At 36.3% G+C, this 18,495-nt stretch overlaps 1 protein-coding gene across 3 annotated transcripts in view; it reads right to left on the bottom strand.

Annotated features, from left to right (window-relative positions):
* Positions 1–488: 488 nt before the first annotated feature.
* The window catches only part of LYRM7 (LYR motif containing 7), a 28,088-nt gene continuing 10,081 nt past the window's right edge, over positions 489–18,495 (bottom strand). For all 3 annotated transcript variants that reach the window (XM_047730578.1, XM_047730576.1, XM_047730577.1), the window contains exons 4-5: positions 14,389–14,470; positions 489–956 (exon numbers count right to left, since the gene is read on the bottom strand). In XM_047730578.1, coding sequence (XP_047586534.1) covers positions 886–956; positions 14,389–14,470 — 153 coding nt within the window. In that variant the 3' untranslated portion in view covers positions 489–885. The remainder of the gene's footprint in view (positions 957–14,388; positions 14,471–18,495) is intronic.

Here is an 18,495-nt window from a genome sequence, read left to right as displayed (position 1 = left end):
AACCCAATGTGGGGCTCAATCCCAGGACCCTGGGACCATGACCTGAGCCAAAGGCAGAGGCTTAACCCACTGAGCCACCCAGGTGACCCTCTTCAGAAGACTTACTAGAAAAATATCTTTACAGGAACAGAGAGAGTCTCTATCTCTGAAAGGAAACTGAGTAATCATTTGTTAGCTACAGAAATTTCACTGCTTTAGGAGACAAAGGCCACATTCTATCACATTGTGATTTTTCTGACCAATTTAATGTTTATGGAACTAAACACAGATTTAATAATTTTATCTTTCTTTCTTTCTTTCTTTTTTTTTTTTTTTTAATTTTACTTATTTGAGAGTGAGAGAGAAAGAGAAAGTACAGGGGCAGAGGGAGAAAGGAAAGTAGACCCACTGCTGACCAGGGAGCCCAAAATGGAGCTCAATCTCAGGACCCTGAGATCATGACTCAAGCTGAAGGTAGACACCCAACCAAATGAACAATCCAGACACCCCTAATCTAACAATTTTAATATAATAGTTTCATTGTACATGGGAGGAAAATCCACCAACTTGTCAAATCACTGCATTCTTAGTTATGTTAAAACCAAAATACTCATCAAGGTCATAGAGAAATGAATAGGACATATCTCCTAAGCATTTATTTTAGTTTATAAAGTTTGATTTTCAAAGCAAACGACATGTCTTATTTAAAGCTGTCTAAAAATATTTAACTATGTTCTGCAGTTTTCAGCAATGTTCTTTTAATGTGAAATTTAATTATGAAATGGTACTTTAATTCATTCACTTTCAATAGGCTGGTTCTGAAATACTTGCATTTCCAAAACTTTCATTGCCACAGTTATATATTTAGGATTAAAAACTAAAAGACTTGATTTTATCCTAGAAAACTCATTGCTTCTGAGTTGGTGCATCACAATATGGCACATTTTCTATAAGGAGCTCTCTCCTAGGGACCAATTCTGAAAGAAAACAAAAAGAATAATTGATATCATTAAAATTAAAATAAAATGAACATAATACTTGTTCCCCCCTAAAATTTCTAACAGTAAAATACTGAATTTTAAGGTAAATCTTCCAGAAATATTTCATTTCAGTTAACTTCAAAGGTGAATTCCTTGATTTTAAATGGAAACTGTTAACAGGATTCTCATTTCAGATTATATTAAAACATTTATGATCAACTTAACCCTTAATCATTTATTTATTAAATATAACTAATTACCTAAACAGAATTTGACTAATGTACATTATCACCTATCTGATGACAGATTGCTGATAATTAAAACAATCAACTTGAAAATTTGTTAAACTGCCTACTATATAAAAAGCAAGGCCATTTTCCTTACTTAAAGACTCTAAATAAATTTTACAGAATAGTGGTTCTCATGTGGGGGTGTTTTGGGTTGTCACACCAAATGATGAATGCTACTGGCATTTAGCAAGCAGGAGCCAGGAATGTATGGGAAATCTGGTGCAGTAAAAAACTATGCTGTTCAAAATGTCAACAGTGCCCCACTGAGAAACCCAGTCAAACAACAACAACAACAAATAATGAGTCTTTGGTAAGACATCCTGCTGGAGTTCAAGTGAGATGCAGCTCTTAATTAAGATAAGAAATTTTGTAAACATCATTGATTTTTCCTTTTTTTCTCCAGAAGAAATGAATTCAGGTATCATGATAACTTGGATATACTCTTCAAAAATAACATGGTCAAGAAAGACAAAGACAGATTGAGGAATTGTTCCTGACTGAGGAAGACTAAAAAACATGGTGACTAATATTTGTGTGATCCTCAACTGGTTCCTAGACCAGAGGGAATTTTTTTCTTCTGCTACAGAAGACAAGTTAGGACAAATGAAAACATCTAAATGGTAGAGTTGTATCAATGTTAATATTCTGGTTTTGATGATTATACTGTAGTTTTATAAGAGAATATCTTTGCAAATTTAGCAAACATATATGAAATTATTTTTAAGAAATACACTCTTTCTCCCAACCTAATCCTAGTGGGCTGTCATGATTTTAAAAATGACCATTTGAGGGTAGGAGGCATTATATTTACAATTTACTCTCAGAACATTCAGAAAAAAAATGAGGAATGGATAATAAAGCAAATGTGGTAAGTGTTAGCAATTGTGGAATCTGGGTAAAGGAAATTTCCATATCCTTCAACATATCTTACATCGTTTCTGTAAATTTGAATTGTTAAAAAATTTTTTTAAAAGGTAACATTAAAACCAATTCAAAAAGAGAAATAGGGGCACTTGGGTGGCTCAGTGGGTTAAAGCCTCTGCCTTCGGCTCAGGTCATGATCCCAGGATCCTGGGATCAAGCCCCACATCGGGCTCTCTGCTCTGTGGGGAGCCTGCTTCCCCCTCTCTGCCTGCCTCTCTGCCTACTTGTGATCTCTCTCTCTCTGTCAAATAAATAAAATCTTAAAAAAAAAAAGAAAGAAAAATAAATGATCTAAAAATAATGTTCTTATGAGCCAGATGATAAAGGTGGTTTACCAAAATGAAAATCAGCTAAGTAATTATTATTATTTTTAAAAAAGATTTTATTTATTTATTTGACAGACAGAGATCAAAAGTAGGCAGAGAGGCAGGCAGAGAGAGAGGGAAGCAGGCTCCCTGCTGAGCAGAGAACCCGATGCGGAACTCGATCCTAGGACCCTGGGATCATGACCTGAGCCGAAGGCAGAGGCTTTAACCCACTGAGCCACCCAGGTGCCCCTCTAGTCATTTTAATGTACAAGTAGCCACAGGCAAACATCCTGATAATTTTTAAGCATGAGGATTTCCATCCTTTGGTAATGGCCTCTATGTTCTGCCCATTCCCCAACCCTAAGATTAATGGATACTTTTTTTTTTTTTTAAGATTTAATTTATTAATTTGACAGAGACAGACACAGCAAGAGAGGGAACACAAGCAGGGGCGAGTGGGAGAGGGAGAAGCAGGCTTCCCGAAAAGCAGGGAGCCTGATGCGGGGCTCAATCCCAGAACCCTGGGATCATGATGACCTGAGCTGAAGGCAGCTGCTTAACGACTGAGCCACTTAACGACCAGGCGCCCCTTAATGGATACTTCTTAAAGTAGTGAAAAACTATAGGCCCCAGTGAGTAAGTGAACTGTATATCTCTGATCCTTGTCTGGAAAATGGGAATGGCTTGAGGCATTAATTTTATTTCATGTCAGAACTCAAAAGTGCCCTGCTTGTATTGGCTATAGGGTTAGTGGATAAGAGCAGTTCTCATTTTCAATCCTGCAAGACGCTAAATCTCAAGTATAAGACTTTCAATCAGGATGTAGACAGAAAAGTGCTCTTAGCAAAATAGTACCTCCTTCCATATTTGCTTTGCACCAACCAGCTTAATCTGCATTCATTCTCCTTTTCAGTATTTTGCTGAAAGCGGAGGAAATAACCAGAACACCTAACATTCTGTTATTTCTCTTATTGTTGTAGCTTTAGCTGGTACTTGGTCTGTGTCTCAGAAACACGATGAGGCACTGACTTTATGTTTCATCACTACATAACAAGGACCACCAGCCTAAAGACTGTAAAGGTCAGGTCCATAACAGTCCTATCTCCCTGTGTCCTTGCCTTCTATTCAACTAATTTCACATTTTTGGCTGTGTTAATTTTCAGTATCTCACTTCTGGTAACAACTTCTGTTGTTCTTAGTGAAAAGTAACAGAAGCTGATTCTGGCTAATTAGGCAGAGAAGTCATTTATTAAAAGGGTTATTAGTCTTTAACTCATTGCAATTACTGTGAGGGCTTAAGAATCAGGCAAGCTTAAGGCTAAGCTTTCAGCAACAATATACAAAGTCATACCACAAAATTGGCCTGATGGTGAAAACTACTGCTGCCTTTAAGAAATTGCCACCACTTCTACCACCACAGAACACAAGATGCTACATTTCAGATGTTGCTGGAAACTCAATTTTACTACATCTGCTCCTGCCACCACACCAATGCCACTTCTGAATCAGTAACTTGACTCTACAACCACGGATGCTACTCTTGCCTACAAAAGAGATTCTATACCAACTGTCTTTTCTCAAGTTCATTTCTGAATATGAGTGAATATACTTCACCTATGTCAAATTCTGTGCCTGACTAAAACTAACAAGTAAGGAAACGACAGATGTTAGAGAGGATGTGGAGAAATGGGAACCCTCCTACACTGTTGGTGGGAACGTAAGCTGGTACAGCCACCCTAGAAAATAGTATGGAGGTTCCTCAGAAAGTTGAAAATAGAGCTACCCTATGACCCAGAAATCGCGCTCATGGGTATTTACCCTAAAGATACAACTGTAGTGATCCGAAGAGGCATGTGCACCCGAATATTTATAGTAGCAATGTCCACAATAGCCAAACTATGGAAAGAACCTAGATGTCCATGTACAGATGAATGGATAAAGATGATGTGGGGCATATATACATATATATATATATATATATATGTGTGTGTGTGTGCATGCGCACGCGCGCACGCGCACACACACACACACACACCCACACCCACCCTGGAATACTATGCAGCCATCAAAAAATCCACACCAAAATCTTGCCATTTGCAACGACAGTGGATGGAACTAGAGGGCATATGCTAAGCGAAATAAGTCAATCAGAGAAAGACAATTATATGATCTCTCTGATATGAGGAATCTGAGAGGCAGGGCAGGGGCTTGTTGGGGTTAGGGTAGGGAAAAAAGTGAAGCAAGATGGGATTGGGAGGAGACAAACCATAAGAGACTCTTAATCTCAGGAAACAACCTGAAGGTTGCTGGGAAGTGGAGGAGGGAGGGATAGGGTGCCTCAGTTATGGACACTGGGGAGGGTATATGCTATGGTGAGTACTGTGAATTGTGTAAGACTGATGATTCACAGACCTGTATCCCTGAAGCGAATAATATATGTTAATAAAAAATAAAATAAGATAAACAAATTCTATGCCTAAGCTGTAAAGAAAACTGAAGAAGTGAATTTTCTATATTCTATGATGGGAATTCAGAATTCAATGAGATCGAAATCCCAAAAACAAAATGATCAATTCAAAGAGTGGTAATAACCAGAAAACCTGTCAAATGTTCACTACTCCATCCCTTCACCCAATTCACATTATTAGGTAACCTCTGGAATCAAAAAGTGCCCTAAAACTGAATTTTTCTAAATTAACTGCTAGCACTTTCATTAGGCCAAATATATCATGGGTATATTTACATGCTGTATAGTATTTTTCACTGCGATGTTGCTTTATTGATTGTAAAGTCCCCGACTTTGCTCTCTATATTAGATGTCAATGTGTCGTAACAGCATAAGTTTATTAAAGTTGTCAGATCTTGAAAAAGAACTATACTGAGATCATGATTTATTTCCTATACTTTAGGCTCCTGAAAAACCTTATCTATTATAGTCATATGAAATGTATCACTTAAAAAGTAATTTCTTAAAGTAAAAAGGCTTTATTTAATTCACTCTGTCTCAAATAAAAATGTAGGTCAAGATTAAAAATAAATAAATAAATAAAATAGAAGAGGAAGCAGTATTTCCAAACTCATTTCATGAGGCCAGCCTTACTCTGATACCAAAACCAGACAAGGATACTATAAGGAATGAAAACTAGAGACCAATATCCCTGATGAACATAGATGTGAAAATCCTCAACAAAATATTAGCAAACCAAATTCAACAATATATGAAAAGGATCTTAAACCAAGATCAAGTGGGATTTATACCAGGAATGCAAATCAACATCTGCAAATCAATGTGATATACCACATTAACAAAATGAAGGAGTAAAAAAAAAAAAAATCATAGAATCAACTCAAAAGACACAGAAAAGGGGCGACTGGGTGGCTCAGTGGGTTAAAGCCTCTGCCTTCGGCTCAGGTCATGATCCCAGGGTCCTGGGATCGAGCCCCACATCAGGCTCTCTGCTCGGCGGGGAGCCTGCTTCCTCTCTGCCTGCCTGTCTGCCTACTTGTGATCTCTGTCAAATAAATAAATAAAACCTTTAAAGAAAATACTGCATTATATATCTGAAAGATGTTAAGAGAGTAAAGCTTAGCGGAGCCCTCCTGGCTCAGTCGGTAGGGCATATGACTCCTCATCTCAGGGCTGTGAGTTCAAGCCCCACATTAGGTGTAGAGATTACTTAAAGAAATAAAAATAATTTTTAAAAATCTTTTTTTAAAAAAGATTTTATTTACTTGACAGAGAGATCACAAGGAGACAGAGAGGCAGGCAGAGAGAGAGGGGGAAGCAGGCTCCCCACCAAGCAGAGAGCCTGATGCAGGGCTTGATCCCAGGAACCTGAGATCATAACCTGAGCTGAAGGCTGAGGCTCAACCCACTGAGCTATCCAGGCATGCCCCCCACCCCTTTTTTTGTTGTTTTTAAAGATTTTATTTATTTGACAGAGAGATCACAAGTGGATAGAGAGGCAGGCAGAGAGAGAGGGATAATTTTTAAAAATCTTAAAAAAAACCAGTAAATCTTAAAATACTCATCATAAAGAAAAAAATGTGTAACTATGTATGGTTGTTGAAGTTAACTAAAAACTTGTAATAATTTCACCATATATAGATACATAAAATCATTATGTTACATACCTAGAACTAAGACAATGTTTTATGTTATATTTCAATTAAAAAAATCTATCAGTGGCATGTTTATAAGAGTTTGGTAATCAGAGTGTTGTTTAGGATATAAATAAATTATAGGGCATTAAAATATTTAGAATATTTAGCTCCACAGTTCTAGAAAGATCTCTAAACATATTAAGCACATAGATATATATAAACTCAAATTAAGGAACTTGAAAAAAAACTTTTTTTTCTAAGAACCTGTCCCGACCCACCAAGTGTTGGATTTGGAACTCTGCCTATGTGCCTCAACAGCACATCTGCCTCTCTTATCATGGCATCCAAATGATTGTAATACTTAACTGTTTATCACAGCACTCTAAGTTCCATTAGGACAGGAACTGTCTTGCTAATTTTTTATTTTCAGTGCCTAACACAGTACGTATTCAATAAATGTTTGTTGGATCACATGAACTTGCCTCAGAATAAAAAAACATTAGATAGTTTTAGGCAAAGACAAATATTAAAACAACAAAGAATAGAAGTTTAAAAATGTACCTGAAATAAAGAATAGTTTCCTGGAATTTTTTTTTTTTTTTTAGATTTTTATTTATTTATTTGACAGACAGAGATCACAAGTAGGCAGAGAGGCAGGCAGAGAGAGTGGGGGAAGCAGGCTCCCCGCTGAGCAGAGAGCCGGACCCCGGGCTCAATCCCATGACCCTGAGATCATGACCTGAGCTGAAGGCAGAGGCTTAACCCACTGAGCCACCCAGGCACCCCTGGAACTTTTAGAAATGAGGTATGATTAATATATAACCACGTGAAGCCCTGAGTTTTCTTGTTCACAATTTGTTCATCATACATCTTCTTATTCATAGTTTTTTCTTTTTCACGAATTTGGTAACTGTCTATAAAATGTATGTTTGAAAAAGGCCAACAATGAAACCAGCTGCCAATGTTCATATGAGAAAGAGGGCTGTGACAAATGTCAATAGCCAATGAACAAGTACAGAACAAGGGGATAATTCCAGTATTTATCTAATCATAGTTATTCTTTTTCTATATAATATCTAGCAAAGCTAGGTTAGACCAATAATGAAAATGGTATGAATCAAAGATTATGATTAATCCAAACTCATGTATCAGAGATACCAAAAAACAAATAAACTAGATGCACAGAAAAAAGTAGGGAATACATGGAAATAAAAAGTTTCCCTAATATTTTTTTTTCCTTGTCCTGCCCCAGTTTCCCCAATATTTGAAAAGATTGTAAAAATAATGAATTTGGAAGGGGGTAGGGAGAGGGTGGTTGGGTTATGGACACTGGGGAGGGTATGTGCTATGGTGAGTGCTATGAAGTGTGTACCTGATGATTCACAGACCTGTACCCCTGGGGCTAATAATCATTATATGTTAATAAAAAATAAAAAAATTGGGGCGCCTGGGTGGCTCAGTGGGTTAAGCCGCTGCCTTCGGCTCAGGTCATGATCCCAGGTCCTGGGTTCAAGCCCCACATCGGGCTTTCTGCTCAGCAGGGAGCCTGCTTCCTCCTCTCTCTCTGCCTGCTTCTCTGCCTACTTGTGATTTCTCTCTGTCAAATAAATAAATAAAATCTTAAAAAAAAATTAAAAAAAGACAAATAGGAAAAAATAATGAATCAACAAAACTAAAAACCTATGGAATGGGAGAAAATATTTGCAAATGACATACCCAATAAAGGGTTAGTATCCAAATATATACAAAGAACTAATACAACTCAACACCAAAACCCCCAAAAATCTAATTAAAAATGGGCAGAAGATATGAATAGACATTTCTCCAAAGAAGATACACAGATGTCTAACAGAAACATGAAAAAATGCTCAACATCACCCATAATCAGGAAAATCAAATGAAAACCACAATGAGCTATCACCTCACACTTGCCTGAAGGGCTAAAATCAAAGACAGGAAACAGCAAGTGTTGGTGAGGATGTGGAGAAATAGGAACCTTTACGTACTGTTTGTGGGAATACAAACTGATGCAGTCTCTGAGGAAAACAGTACGGAGGTTCCTCAAAAAATTAAAAAATACAACTACTCTATAAGCCAGCAATTCCACTATTGGGTATTTACCCAAAGAATAAGAAAACACTAATTTGAAAAGATATATGCACCTCTATGTTTACTGCAGCATTATTTACAATAGTCAAATTATGGAAGGAGCCCAAGTATCCACTGATAGATAAATGGATAAAGAAGACGTGGTTTTATATGTATAAGATGGAATATTATTCAGCAATAAAAAAGAATGTACTCTTGCAATTTCCAACAATATGGACGGATCTAGAGAGCATAATGTTAAGTGAAATAAGTTAGAGAAAGAAATAGCACATACTTTCATTCATCTGTGGAATATAAGAAACAAAACAAGTGAACAAAGAAAAAAAGAGACAAACCAAAAAACAAACTCTTGACTCTAGAGAATAAGTTGACAGTTATCAGAGGGGAGGTGGGCCGGGGGAAGGGTAAAATAGGTGAAGGAGATTAAAAATACACTTATCATGATGAGCACTGAGTAATTTATAGAATTGCTAAATCACTATATTGTATGCCTGAAACTAATACAACACTATTTTTTAAAGATTTTATTTATTTATTTGATAGAGACACAGTGAGAGAGAGAACACAAGCAGGGGGAGTGGAAGAGGGAGAAGCAGGCTTCCTGCCAAGCACGGAGCCCAATGCAGCACTTTATCCTAGGACCCTGTGATCATAACCTGAGCTGAAGGCAGACGTTTAATGACTGAGCCACCCAGGTACCCCATAACATTGTATATTAACTATAATGGAATTGAGATTTAAAAATTTAAAAAAATAAAATGCCGACATTTTACGAAGTTTCAAAAAATGAGTTTTTTTCAAATGATGAAATTATTAGGTCTGTAATAAAGAAGCTTGTAATTCTCTGCAAGGAGAGAGATGTGATTTTTTTTTTTTTTAAAGGAAAAAATGAGAGGGGTGCCTGGTTGGCTCAGTCAGTAGAGCATCTGACTCTTGATTTCAGGGTTGTGAGTTCAGGCATGGTGCTTACTTAAAAAAAAAAAATAAAAAGGAAACAATGAGAAGTTATTCAGTATAAAGAGTTCTTGGTAGGTGTTCATATTTTATTTCTACTCTAGTTATTTGAAAGAGAAGGAAAAAGAAACATGGATTTAGAATTCATGTATCTGCTTCTGAACTTGATTATTTAATTTTATTATTTTCAGTTTCTATTATTTTTCATGTTGGGACATTATCTGATATTTTTTAGAAACACACTATCACAACTCTTGCTTTTTAGCCAAGTAGCAAAATTTTAATTCATTTCTGTATACCAGTACAAACACTACTAAAATTTATGGAGAGATTTGCTTAAAGTAATTGTAAAACAGAGATTGAAAAATCAGATTTGTTGGGGCGCCTGGGTGGCTCAGTGGGTTAAAGCCTCTGCCTTCGGCTCAGGTCATGATTCCCAGGGTCCTGGGATGGAGGCCCACATTGGGCTCGCTGCTCATCAGGGATCCTGATTCCCTCGTCTCTCTCTCTGCCTGCCTCTCTGCCTACTTGTGATCTCTGTCTGTCAAATAAATAAATAAAATCTTAAAAAAAAAAACAAAATCAGATTTGATGTATCTTGGATCCACAGGAATAAATTAAGAAAAAGAGACCCATATTTCTCTTTTTTTTTTTTTTTAAAGATTTTATTTATTTATTTATTTGTCAGAGAGAGAGAGGGAGAGAGAGCGAGCACAGGCAGACAGAATGGCAGGCAGAGGCAGAGGGAGAAGCAGGCTCCCCACCGAGCAAGGAGCCCGATGTGGGACTCGATCCCAGGACGCTGGGATCATGACCCGAGCCGAAGGCAGCTGCTTAACCAACTGAGCCACCCAGGCGTCCCCCATATTTCTCTTAATAGAAAGAATGGGGCCATTATTAAGGTAATACAGCATTCTATACTAATTACCATGAATGAGTGAAAATTTCCAATCTTGTGGGAGAATTAAATTACACAGAAAACCAACAGATAAAAAGAAATTTAAAGCAATACCGCTGCATCTAAAACCAGGCATCTGAAATATGGATATCAAATTTAGCTGAAATAACCTAAATTTTTGTTCATATAAATAAAAATACATTTTTTAAATGATAAAAATAACATTAAGCTGTGACTACCTGTATAAAATGCTGCTATACTATACAAAAGCTCTAAAGATTGTTATTAAGATTAAAGATGATAACTAAAATTTGCAATTTAGATTAACTATGTTTACTGCTCTTATAAATACAACTCAGAGCTAATATTGCCTTTTTAAAAAAAATGTTTTATTTATTTACTTGACAGAGAGAGGGATCATAAGTAGGCAGAGAGACAGGCAGAGAGATGGGGAAGCAGGCTCCCTGCTGAGCAGAGAGCCTGATGCAGGGCTCGATCCCAGGACCCTGGGATCATGACCTGAGCTGAAGGCAGAGGCTTAACCCATTGAGCCATCCAGGCGCCCCTAGATCTAGTAATTTCTGATAAATTCTCATGAACTAAAAATAACTTTAAAGCTCTATAGGACTTATACTACTAAATATCAAGATTTACTATAAGGCTGTAATAATTAAGACATTATGGGATATGATGCATGGATAGAGAAACTAATTATACAGATTATAAAGTTCAGAAACAGATATATGCACATATAGTTATCTGATTTTAGAACAAAGGTGATCCTGCAATGCAGTGGGGAAAAAAAGGGTCTTCTTAATAAATGATGCTGGATTAACTGGACATTCACATGTAAAAAAATAATTTTTGACAAAGAGCTTATGATTTCACTTTTGTGTGGAACCAAACAACAACAACAATGAATAAAAAAGCAGAAAGAGACCTATAAATACAAAGAACAAACTGGTGGTTGCCAGAGGTGACAGTGGTTGAGGGAATGGGCAAAGGTAAAGGGGAGTGGGAGGCACAGGCTTCCAGTTATGGAATAAATAAGTCACAGGGTAAAAGGTATGGAGTAGGGAATAATGTCAATGGTAGTGTAACAGTGCTGTGTAGTGACAAATGGTAGCTACACCTGGGATTAGCATAGTACCTACGGTATTGTTGTATCACTATGTTGTGTACCAGAAACTAACATAACACTGTGTCAACTATACTTCAATTAAAAAAAAGGGGCGCCTGGGTGGCTCAGGCAGTTAAGCGTCTGCCTTGGGCTCGGGTCATGATTTTAGGGTTCTGGGATTGAGTCCCGCATCAGGCTCCCTGCAGAGTAGGGAGCCTGCTTCTCCCTCTCCCTCTGCCTGCCATTACCCCTGCTTGTGCACCCCCCCACCCGGGCCTTTGTCAAATAAATAAAGAAAATTAAAAAAAAAAAAATCTTCACTCCTATCTCACACCATAAACAAAAATCAACTCTAGTTGATATAAACAACCAAATGGAAAAGATCAAACAATAAAGCTTTGGGAAGAAAGTCCAAGAGAATTTCTTTATGACCTGGCTTGAGATAGACAAAGGTTTCTTACAGGACTCTAAAGTACCAATTATAAATGAAAAAACAGACAAACTGGATCACATTAGAATTAAGAACTTCTTATCAAAAAACATTACCAAAACAAAAAGCAAGCCATTAAGTAGAAGATTCCTATAAGACATATGTAAGGAAGAATACATATTCAGAACATACAAAGAATTTCTTCAAATCAATAATAAAAAGGCAGATAACCCTTTGGAAAAACAGGAAGAAGACTTGAATAATTTGACAGTTCATAAAGGAGAATAACCAAATGGCCATTTAACAACTGAAAAGGTGTTAATACCTCATTAGTTACCAAAGAATCTAAGTTAAAATCACAATGCAATACCATTACACAATTACCAGAAAAGCAAAAATTAAAGATGTAGAGTACTAAGTGCTGATGAGGTCAAGCTACTGGAGCCAGACCCCACTGCTGGATATGTAAATTAGTCTAACCACTTTGGAAAACCAGTTAGCAGTAGCATATATTAATATTTCTTCATAAATACAGTGGAGTACTATAAATGTCTTTTCTCTTATGATTTTAATAACATTCTCTTGGGGCGCCTGGGTGGCTCAGTGGGTTAAGCCGCTGTCTTCGGCTCAGGTCATGATCTCAGAGTCCTGGGATAGAGCCCTGCATCGGGCTCTCTGCTCAGCAGGGAGCCTGCTTCCTCCTCTCTCTCTGCCTGCCTCTCTGCCTGCTTGTGATCTCTCTGTCAAATAAATAAATAAAATCTTAAAAAAAAAACACAAAAAAAACAAAAAAAAACACAAAACATTCTCTTTTCTCCAGCTTATTTTAAGATTATAGTTTATAATACATATAACATACAAAATATGTATTAATGTACTGCTTATGTTATCAGTAAGGCTTCTCATTAAAGGTAGCTATCAGTAGTTAAGATTTTTGGGTAGTCAAAAGTTATACATGAATTTTTTTTTTTTTTTTTTTTTAAGAGAGAGAGAGTCTTCAAGCAGTGGGGAGGGGCAGGAGAGGGAGACAGAGAATCTTAAGCAGGCTCCACGCCCAGAGATCATGGCTTGAGCCGAAATCAGTAGCTGGATGCTTAACCAGTTGAGCTAGCCAGGCACCCTTACACATGAATTTTCTAACATGCAGGAGGTAAGCAACGCTAGCCCCTCTCCTGTTCAAGGGTCAATTGTGTATATATATGTTTTATATATATGTACATACATATGTACATGTATGTGTAAATATATGTGTACATTTCATTTTTCACATATGTATAAATTTTAAACTAAAAGGCACATCCTATAATGTTCAAAGAATCAATATTCATTATAGTCCAGAACTAGGAGCAACCCAAATGAACAGGAAGGATAAACTGTGGTATATACAAACAATAGTCATAGAAATGTTGGTATACACAATAATATAGATGAATCTCACAAATACAATGCTGAAAGAAACTGGACAAAACAGTAATCCTATATGATTCCATTTATATGAAGTTTGAACATTTTATTATATTAAGCTTAAAATCTATAGTATTAGTAGTATAGTGGTTCGCTTGTTGGAAGAGGGTATCTGGAAAAGACATGAGGACATGATGGATTTTGGAGATACTGGTAATATTAAATAGCTTACTATAGATGTTGGTTACATGGATATTTCACCTTGTGAAAACTCACTGGCTGTATAGTTATAAATTGTGCACTTTTCTGTTTGTATAATTTGGTAGCTCACTTTAAAAAAAAAAGAAGCCTTTCAAAAATTCGAATACCATCTTTTTTGTTGTTCTTGTTGTTGTCCCCAAAGATACATTTAGGCAATGCAAACAAAATATAATGTGAAATGAAAACTCTGCTGAAGCCCTACAAGGAGTCTGGAGGTATAATGGAGGATCCTCAGCTATATCTCCATTTCTTATAACCATTTTAAAAATAACTCTATTCATAGAATAAAAGGTAAAGAACTAGACAATTTAAGTAGGTGATAAATGATAACACGAAAGAACCCCAAATAAATATGATGAAAAGCTAGTCATACTGTCTTTCTAACTAGTCTGTAATGTAACCAGTGGTTAAGATTAAAAAGAAAACAAAAATTTAAAAAAGAAAAAAAAAATACAGTACAGCAAAGTTTTATAACCTGCCATTTAAAATGGTAGCCTTACAAATGTATACAAGATACACACTGGCAAAATCAAGCTGTTTTACTAATCAACATTAAAAGTGTTGCAATTGCTCAGTATTTTAAAATACAATGAAGTCAGAAAATTTTTTTTTTTAAATTTTACTTACTCAGTGTATTGTGGTCTGTGTGAATAGCTTGTATAACAGATGTTCTGAGCAACAATTCAACATCGGAACCCATTTTTATTAGCTGTTAAGAAAACCAAACAGAATAAATCCTTTGGGTATTTTTTCAGTGGTCCTTATGAATGTACTGTTTTTTGAAAACTGTAAGTTTATAGTTATTTCTTTTTGGGTTATACTGCCTTTAACTTTTTGTAACCATTCCAAGCATACAGAAAACTCAGACATGTGTGTACTTTTAACTTTTATCCATCTGTTCCATATTTTGTTCCAAAAGAGATTCAGAATATTTTTTGTTGGAATATATATTTTATATGTTTAAAATGTTGTTTTCTTTGGGAGAGGGTTGAATCTTTCTTTTATAGAGTTGGATGTTCTAAACACTAGAAATAATACTGAACTAGAAGTTGGAATAGCTCTATCATTAAATATAAGGCCTTGGGTTAAAAACCTACTCTCTTTAAGTTTCAGAATTTATCATATGCAAAATAAAGTGGACTAGAACAAAGATTCTCAAAGCTGTGGACTCCTGAAGGACCTTGAGATCCTTTTAGATACCATGAAGTCAAAATGATTTTCATAATACTAAAGCTTTCTGCACAGAGTTGTGAGAAGTAAAGCTTTCTCTATGGAATACTCTTTTATATGAATGAACAGTAGACAAACTATGATCATTCATACTTGGGTATTTGGCAAACATTTTCTTGAAAATGAACAAGTTGACTCTGTTACTTCAAGAAAACAACTAACTGTATTTGCTGACAATGGTGAAACTCACGTTTTCAAGAAAAAAATAGAATTCTAGGAAAACTGTATCTGCCATCATAAGCTTGACAGTTTTTCAATGCTTATGGATTTTTCTGATTAGATATTAATATTAATAAATACAATTTTAAAATATTACATACTGAATTACATTAACATTTAGAAGATAGGCATTACTTGGTGAACTTCTATTTCCCAAATCAACAGTGCAAGATGTTACAAAATCATGCATGTAAAAGATCCATTCAAAGAGAAAGGCAGATTAAACCTATTGGTCTACTAAATGAAGGCTTAAGGGCCTGCAGGAGAATAATATCCTAGAAATAAGCAAGCATAAACGCCCTGAGACAGGAAAGTTCTTGGTAAATGCAAATGCCCTCAATGCACTCAGAATGTAAGAATTAAGGACGGAGGGACCTGAGTGGGAAGTCGACAGATGTCAGATTATACAGTCTTATAGTTCACGGTAAAGACTTTAGATTTTGCTTTGGGATGAGAAGCTATGGGGTTTGTGAATACAGGAGTGATGGGATATATCTTTTTATTTAAAAGTTTCAATCTGGGGTGCCAGTGGGTTAAAGCCTCTACCTTTGACTCAGGTCATGATCCCAGGGTCCTGGGATAGAGCCCCACATCGAGTTCCCTGTTCAGTGGGGAGGCTGCTTCCTCCTCTCTCTCTCTGCCTGCCTCTCTGCTACTTGTGATCTCTGTCAAATAAATAAAATCTTGAAAAAAAAAATAAAAAAAATGAAAGGCTCAATCTGCCTTTAAAGGTATTGAGAATAGACTGTAGGGAGGTTAGGGAGGAAGCAGTGAGACCCACTAGGAGGCTGTTGTAACAATCAAGTGAAAGATGATGGTGGCTTGAAGTAGGAGGTAATGATGGGGAGGATGAGCAGTGGTTGAATTCCAGATATATTCTGAAGTCAAAAAAATTGGTTGACAGGTTGGATATAAGTGTGAGAAAAAGACAGCAATTAAGAAAGGGAGCACCAAGTTTTTTGGTCTGAGCAATAAAAGATGGGAGCTGCCATTAATAGACATAGAGAAGGCGTGGAAGAGCAAAGTCTCAACTCCTAACAGATCTGAGAAGGGATTTAGCAGGAGAAAGAAAGAATAAAAATGGGTCCCCTCATCCACTGGAAGTACTTAAACCTTAGACTCATAGGTCTAAGGCAGGAAACAAGCCTTGATGAGTAATAAGGGATAAGGGGAAATCAGAAAGGATGAGCAGGAGGTGGTCTGTATGAATCCTGGAGGCCCCCCCCTCGCCCCAACCAAAAAATCTATCTATCTCCTTACTTACCTATCTACCTCTTTCCACCCACTGGTCTAACAGATAACAGAGTTCCACAATGCAACTAACCTTTAAGGAAGTTTACTATTTGTTGAGGTGTACTATAAAAGAATATTCACAATTTTTTTTTAAAGATTTTATTTATTTATTTGACAGACAGAGATCACAAGTAGGCAGAGAGGCAGGCAGAGAGAGGAGGAAGCAGGCTCCCTGCCGAGCAGAGAGCCCAATGTGGGCTCGATCCCAGAACTCTGGGATCATGACCCGAGCCGAAGGTAGAGGCTAAACCACTGAGCCACCCAGGCGCCCCATATTCACAACTTATTTGAAAAGACTATTATATACTCCTACTCTTTTCCAACTACTTATCTGTGCGAGGCTGAATTTTCGTCATATATTTTAACCTAAAATACACTGCACCAGATTGAATGAGGAAGCAGATAGGAGAATTGAACTGCTTTCTATTAAGCCAGACTTTAAAGAGATTTGCAAAATGGTAAAAGAGTGCTCACTCTTCTTACTAAATGTCCTGAAAATAGTTATTTTCCATAAACAGTGTATTTGTTACCATGTAATGAGCTTATTATTTTTAGACAAAAAATACATATTTCAAAAATCTCTTAATTTCAATTCCTACTAAGGAAAATATTTAAAGTCACACCACATGAAATGCACTTTCTGGGGTCCTCAACTTTTAAGAAGCCAAACGGTCTTGAGACTAAACAGTTTGAGAATTGCTGGTATAAAAGATACCTGGGGTGCCTGGGTGGCTCAGTGGGTTAAAGCCTCTGCCTTCAGCTTGGGTCATGGGATCGAGCCCTGCATCGGGCTCTCTGCTCAGCAGGGAGCCTGCTTCCCCTTCTCTCTCTACCTGTCTCTCTGCCTACTTGTGATCTCTGTCTGTCAAATAAATAAAAAAAATCTTGAAGGAGAAAAAAAAAAGATGCCTAAGATTCTTTTTGGTGCCAAGACTTCATGAACCTTACAATACCTAACAACAGAATTAACTAAAAACTACTAAATATTTAATCTATGCAGAATTATACAAAATATACATTTGCATATAACAAATGTCATTTCTAGACTGCTTTATGTTAAATTAGTGCTTTACAAGTAAAAGGAATTTAGAAGATTGTAGTTCATTTCCCAGTTGATATAAAGACATGCCAATTTAAAAAATTTTATGATTTCTAGATTTAAAAATAATTACCATATTGTTATTAATCAGCCTACTGAACAGCAAATAATGCAAACTTTTGTATACATCTTGTAACTTCTCTTCAAGTTATGACTTGATTATGATGTCATCTTAACTTCTGCCATGAATAAAAACTACATGGTCCCTATTTGCCCTACCAGATTGTTAAATGAAATCTTTTCCTTTCTTCTTTATATCAGAGGAATAAAAACATTTAGGCTATCTCATTTTAACTCATTAACTTGATTATTACAGATATTTACTATTCTAAAAACAGCATTTTTCTCTACTAAAAATAAATGTATTTTTAAAAAATATTTTATTTATTTTTTTGACAGAGAGATCACAAGTAGGCAGAGCAGCAAGCAGAGCGAGAGGGGGAAGCAGGCTCTCCATTGAGCAGGGAGCTTGATGTGGGGCTTGATCCCAGGACTCTGAGATCATGACCTGAGCCGGAAGCAGAGGCTTACCCACTGAGTACCCAGGCGCTCCAAAATAAATGTATTTTTATAAAAAAAATTTATCATGTAGAAATTTTATTAAACATTGAAGATTTTCTCTAATTTGTAGCTTTCTCCTTATCAAACCAATTCTTGGAATTATAACTGCCCCTGCAAATAATTTTCCATTTTTTGTTTTCCTCCTAAGGGTCCTTTCTCTACATTCATATGAAGTTAGATACAGAAACACTTAGGAGGCTCAAAATAGAGACAATATGTATGTATATGCAGTATGATTTTATACAAAAAAGGAATTGTGCATTTTTTTAAATGAACATGTACTGGGAGGTATTAAGAAGCTCACAGATCAGTGTCAGTAGACTGACTGCCTT

Source organism: Lutra lutra, chromosome 5 (genome assembly GCF_902655055.1).
Source record: "Lutra lutra chromosome 5, mLutLut1.2, whole genome shotgun sequence".
NCBI classification, from domain to species: Eukaryota; Metazoa; Chordata; class Mammalia; order Carnivora; family Mustelidae; genus Lutra; species Lutra lutra.
This window is presented reverse-complemented; position numbering and strand designations above follow the sequence as displayed.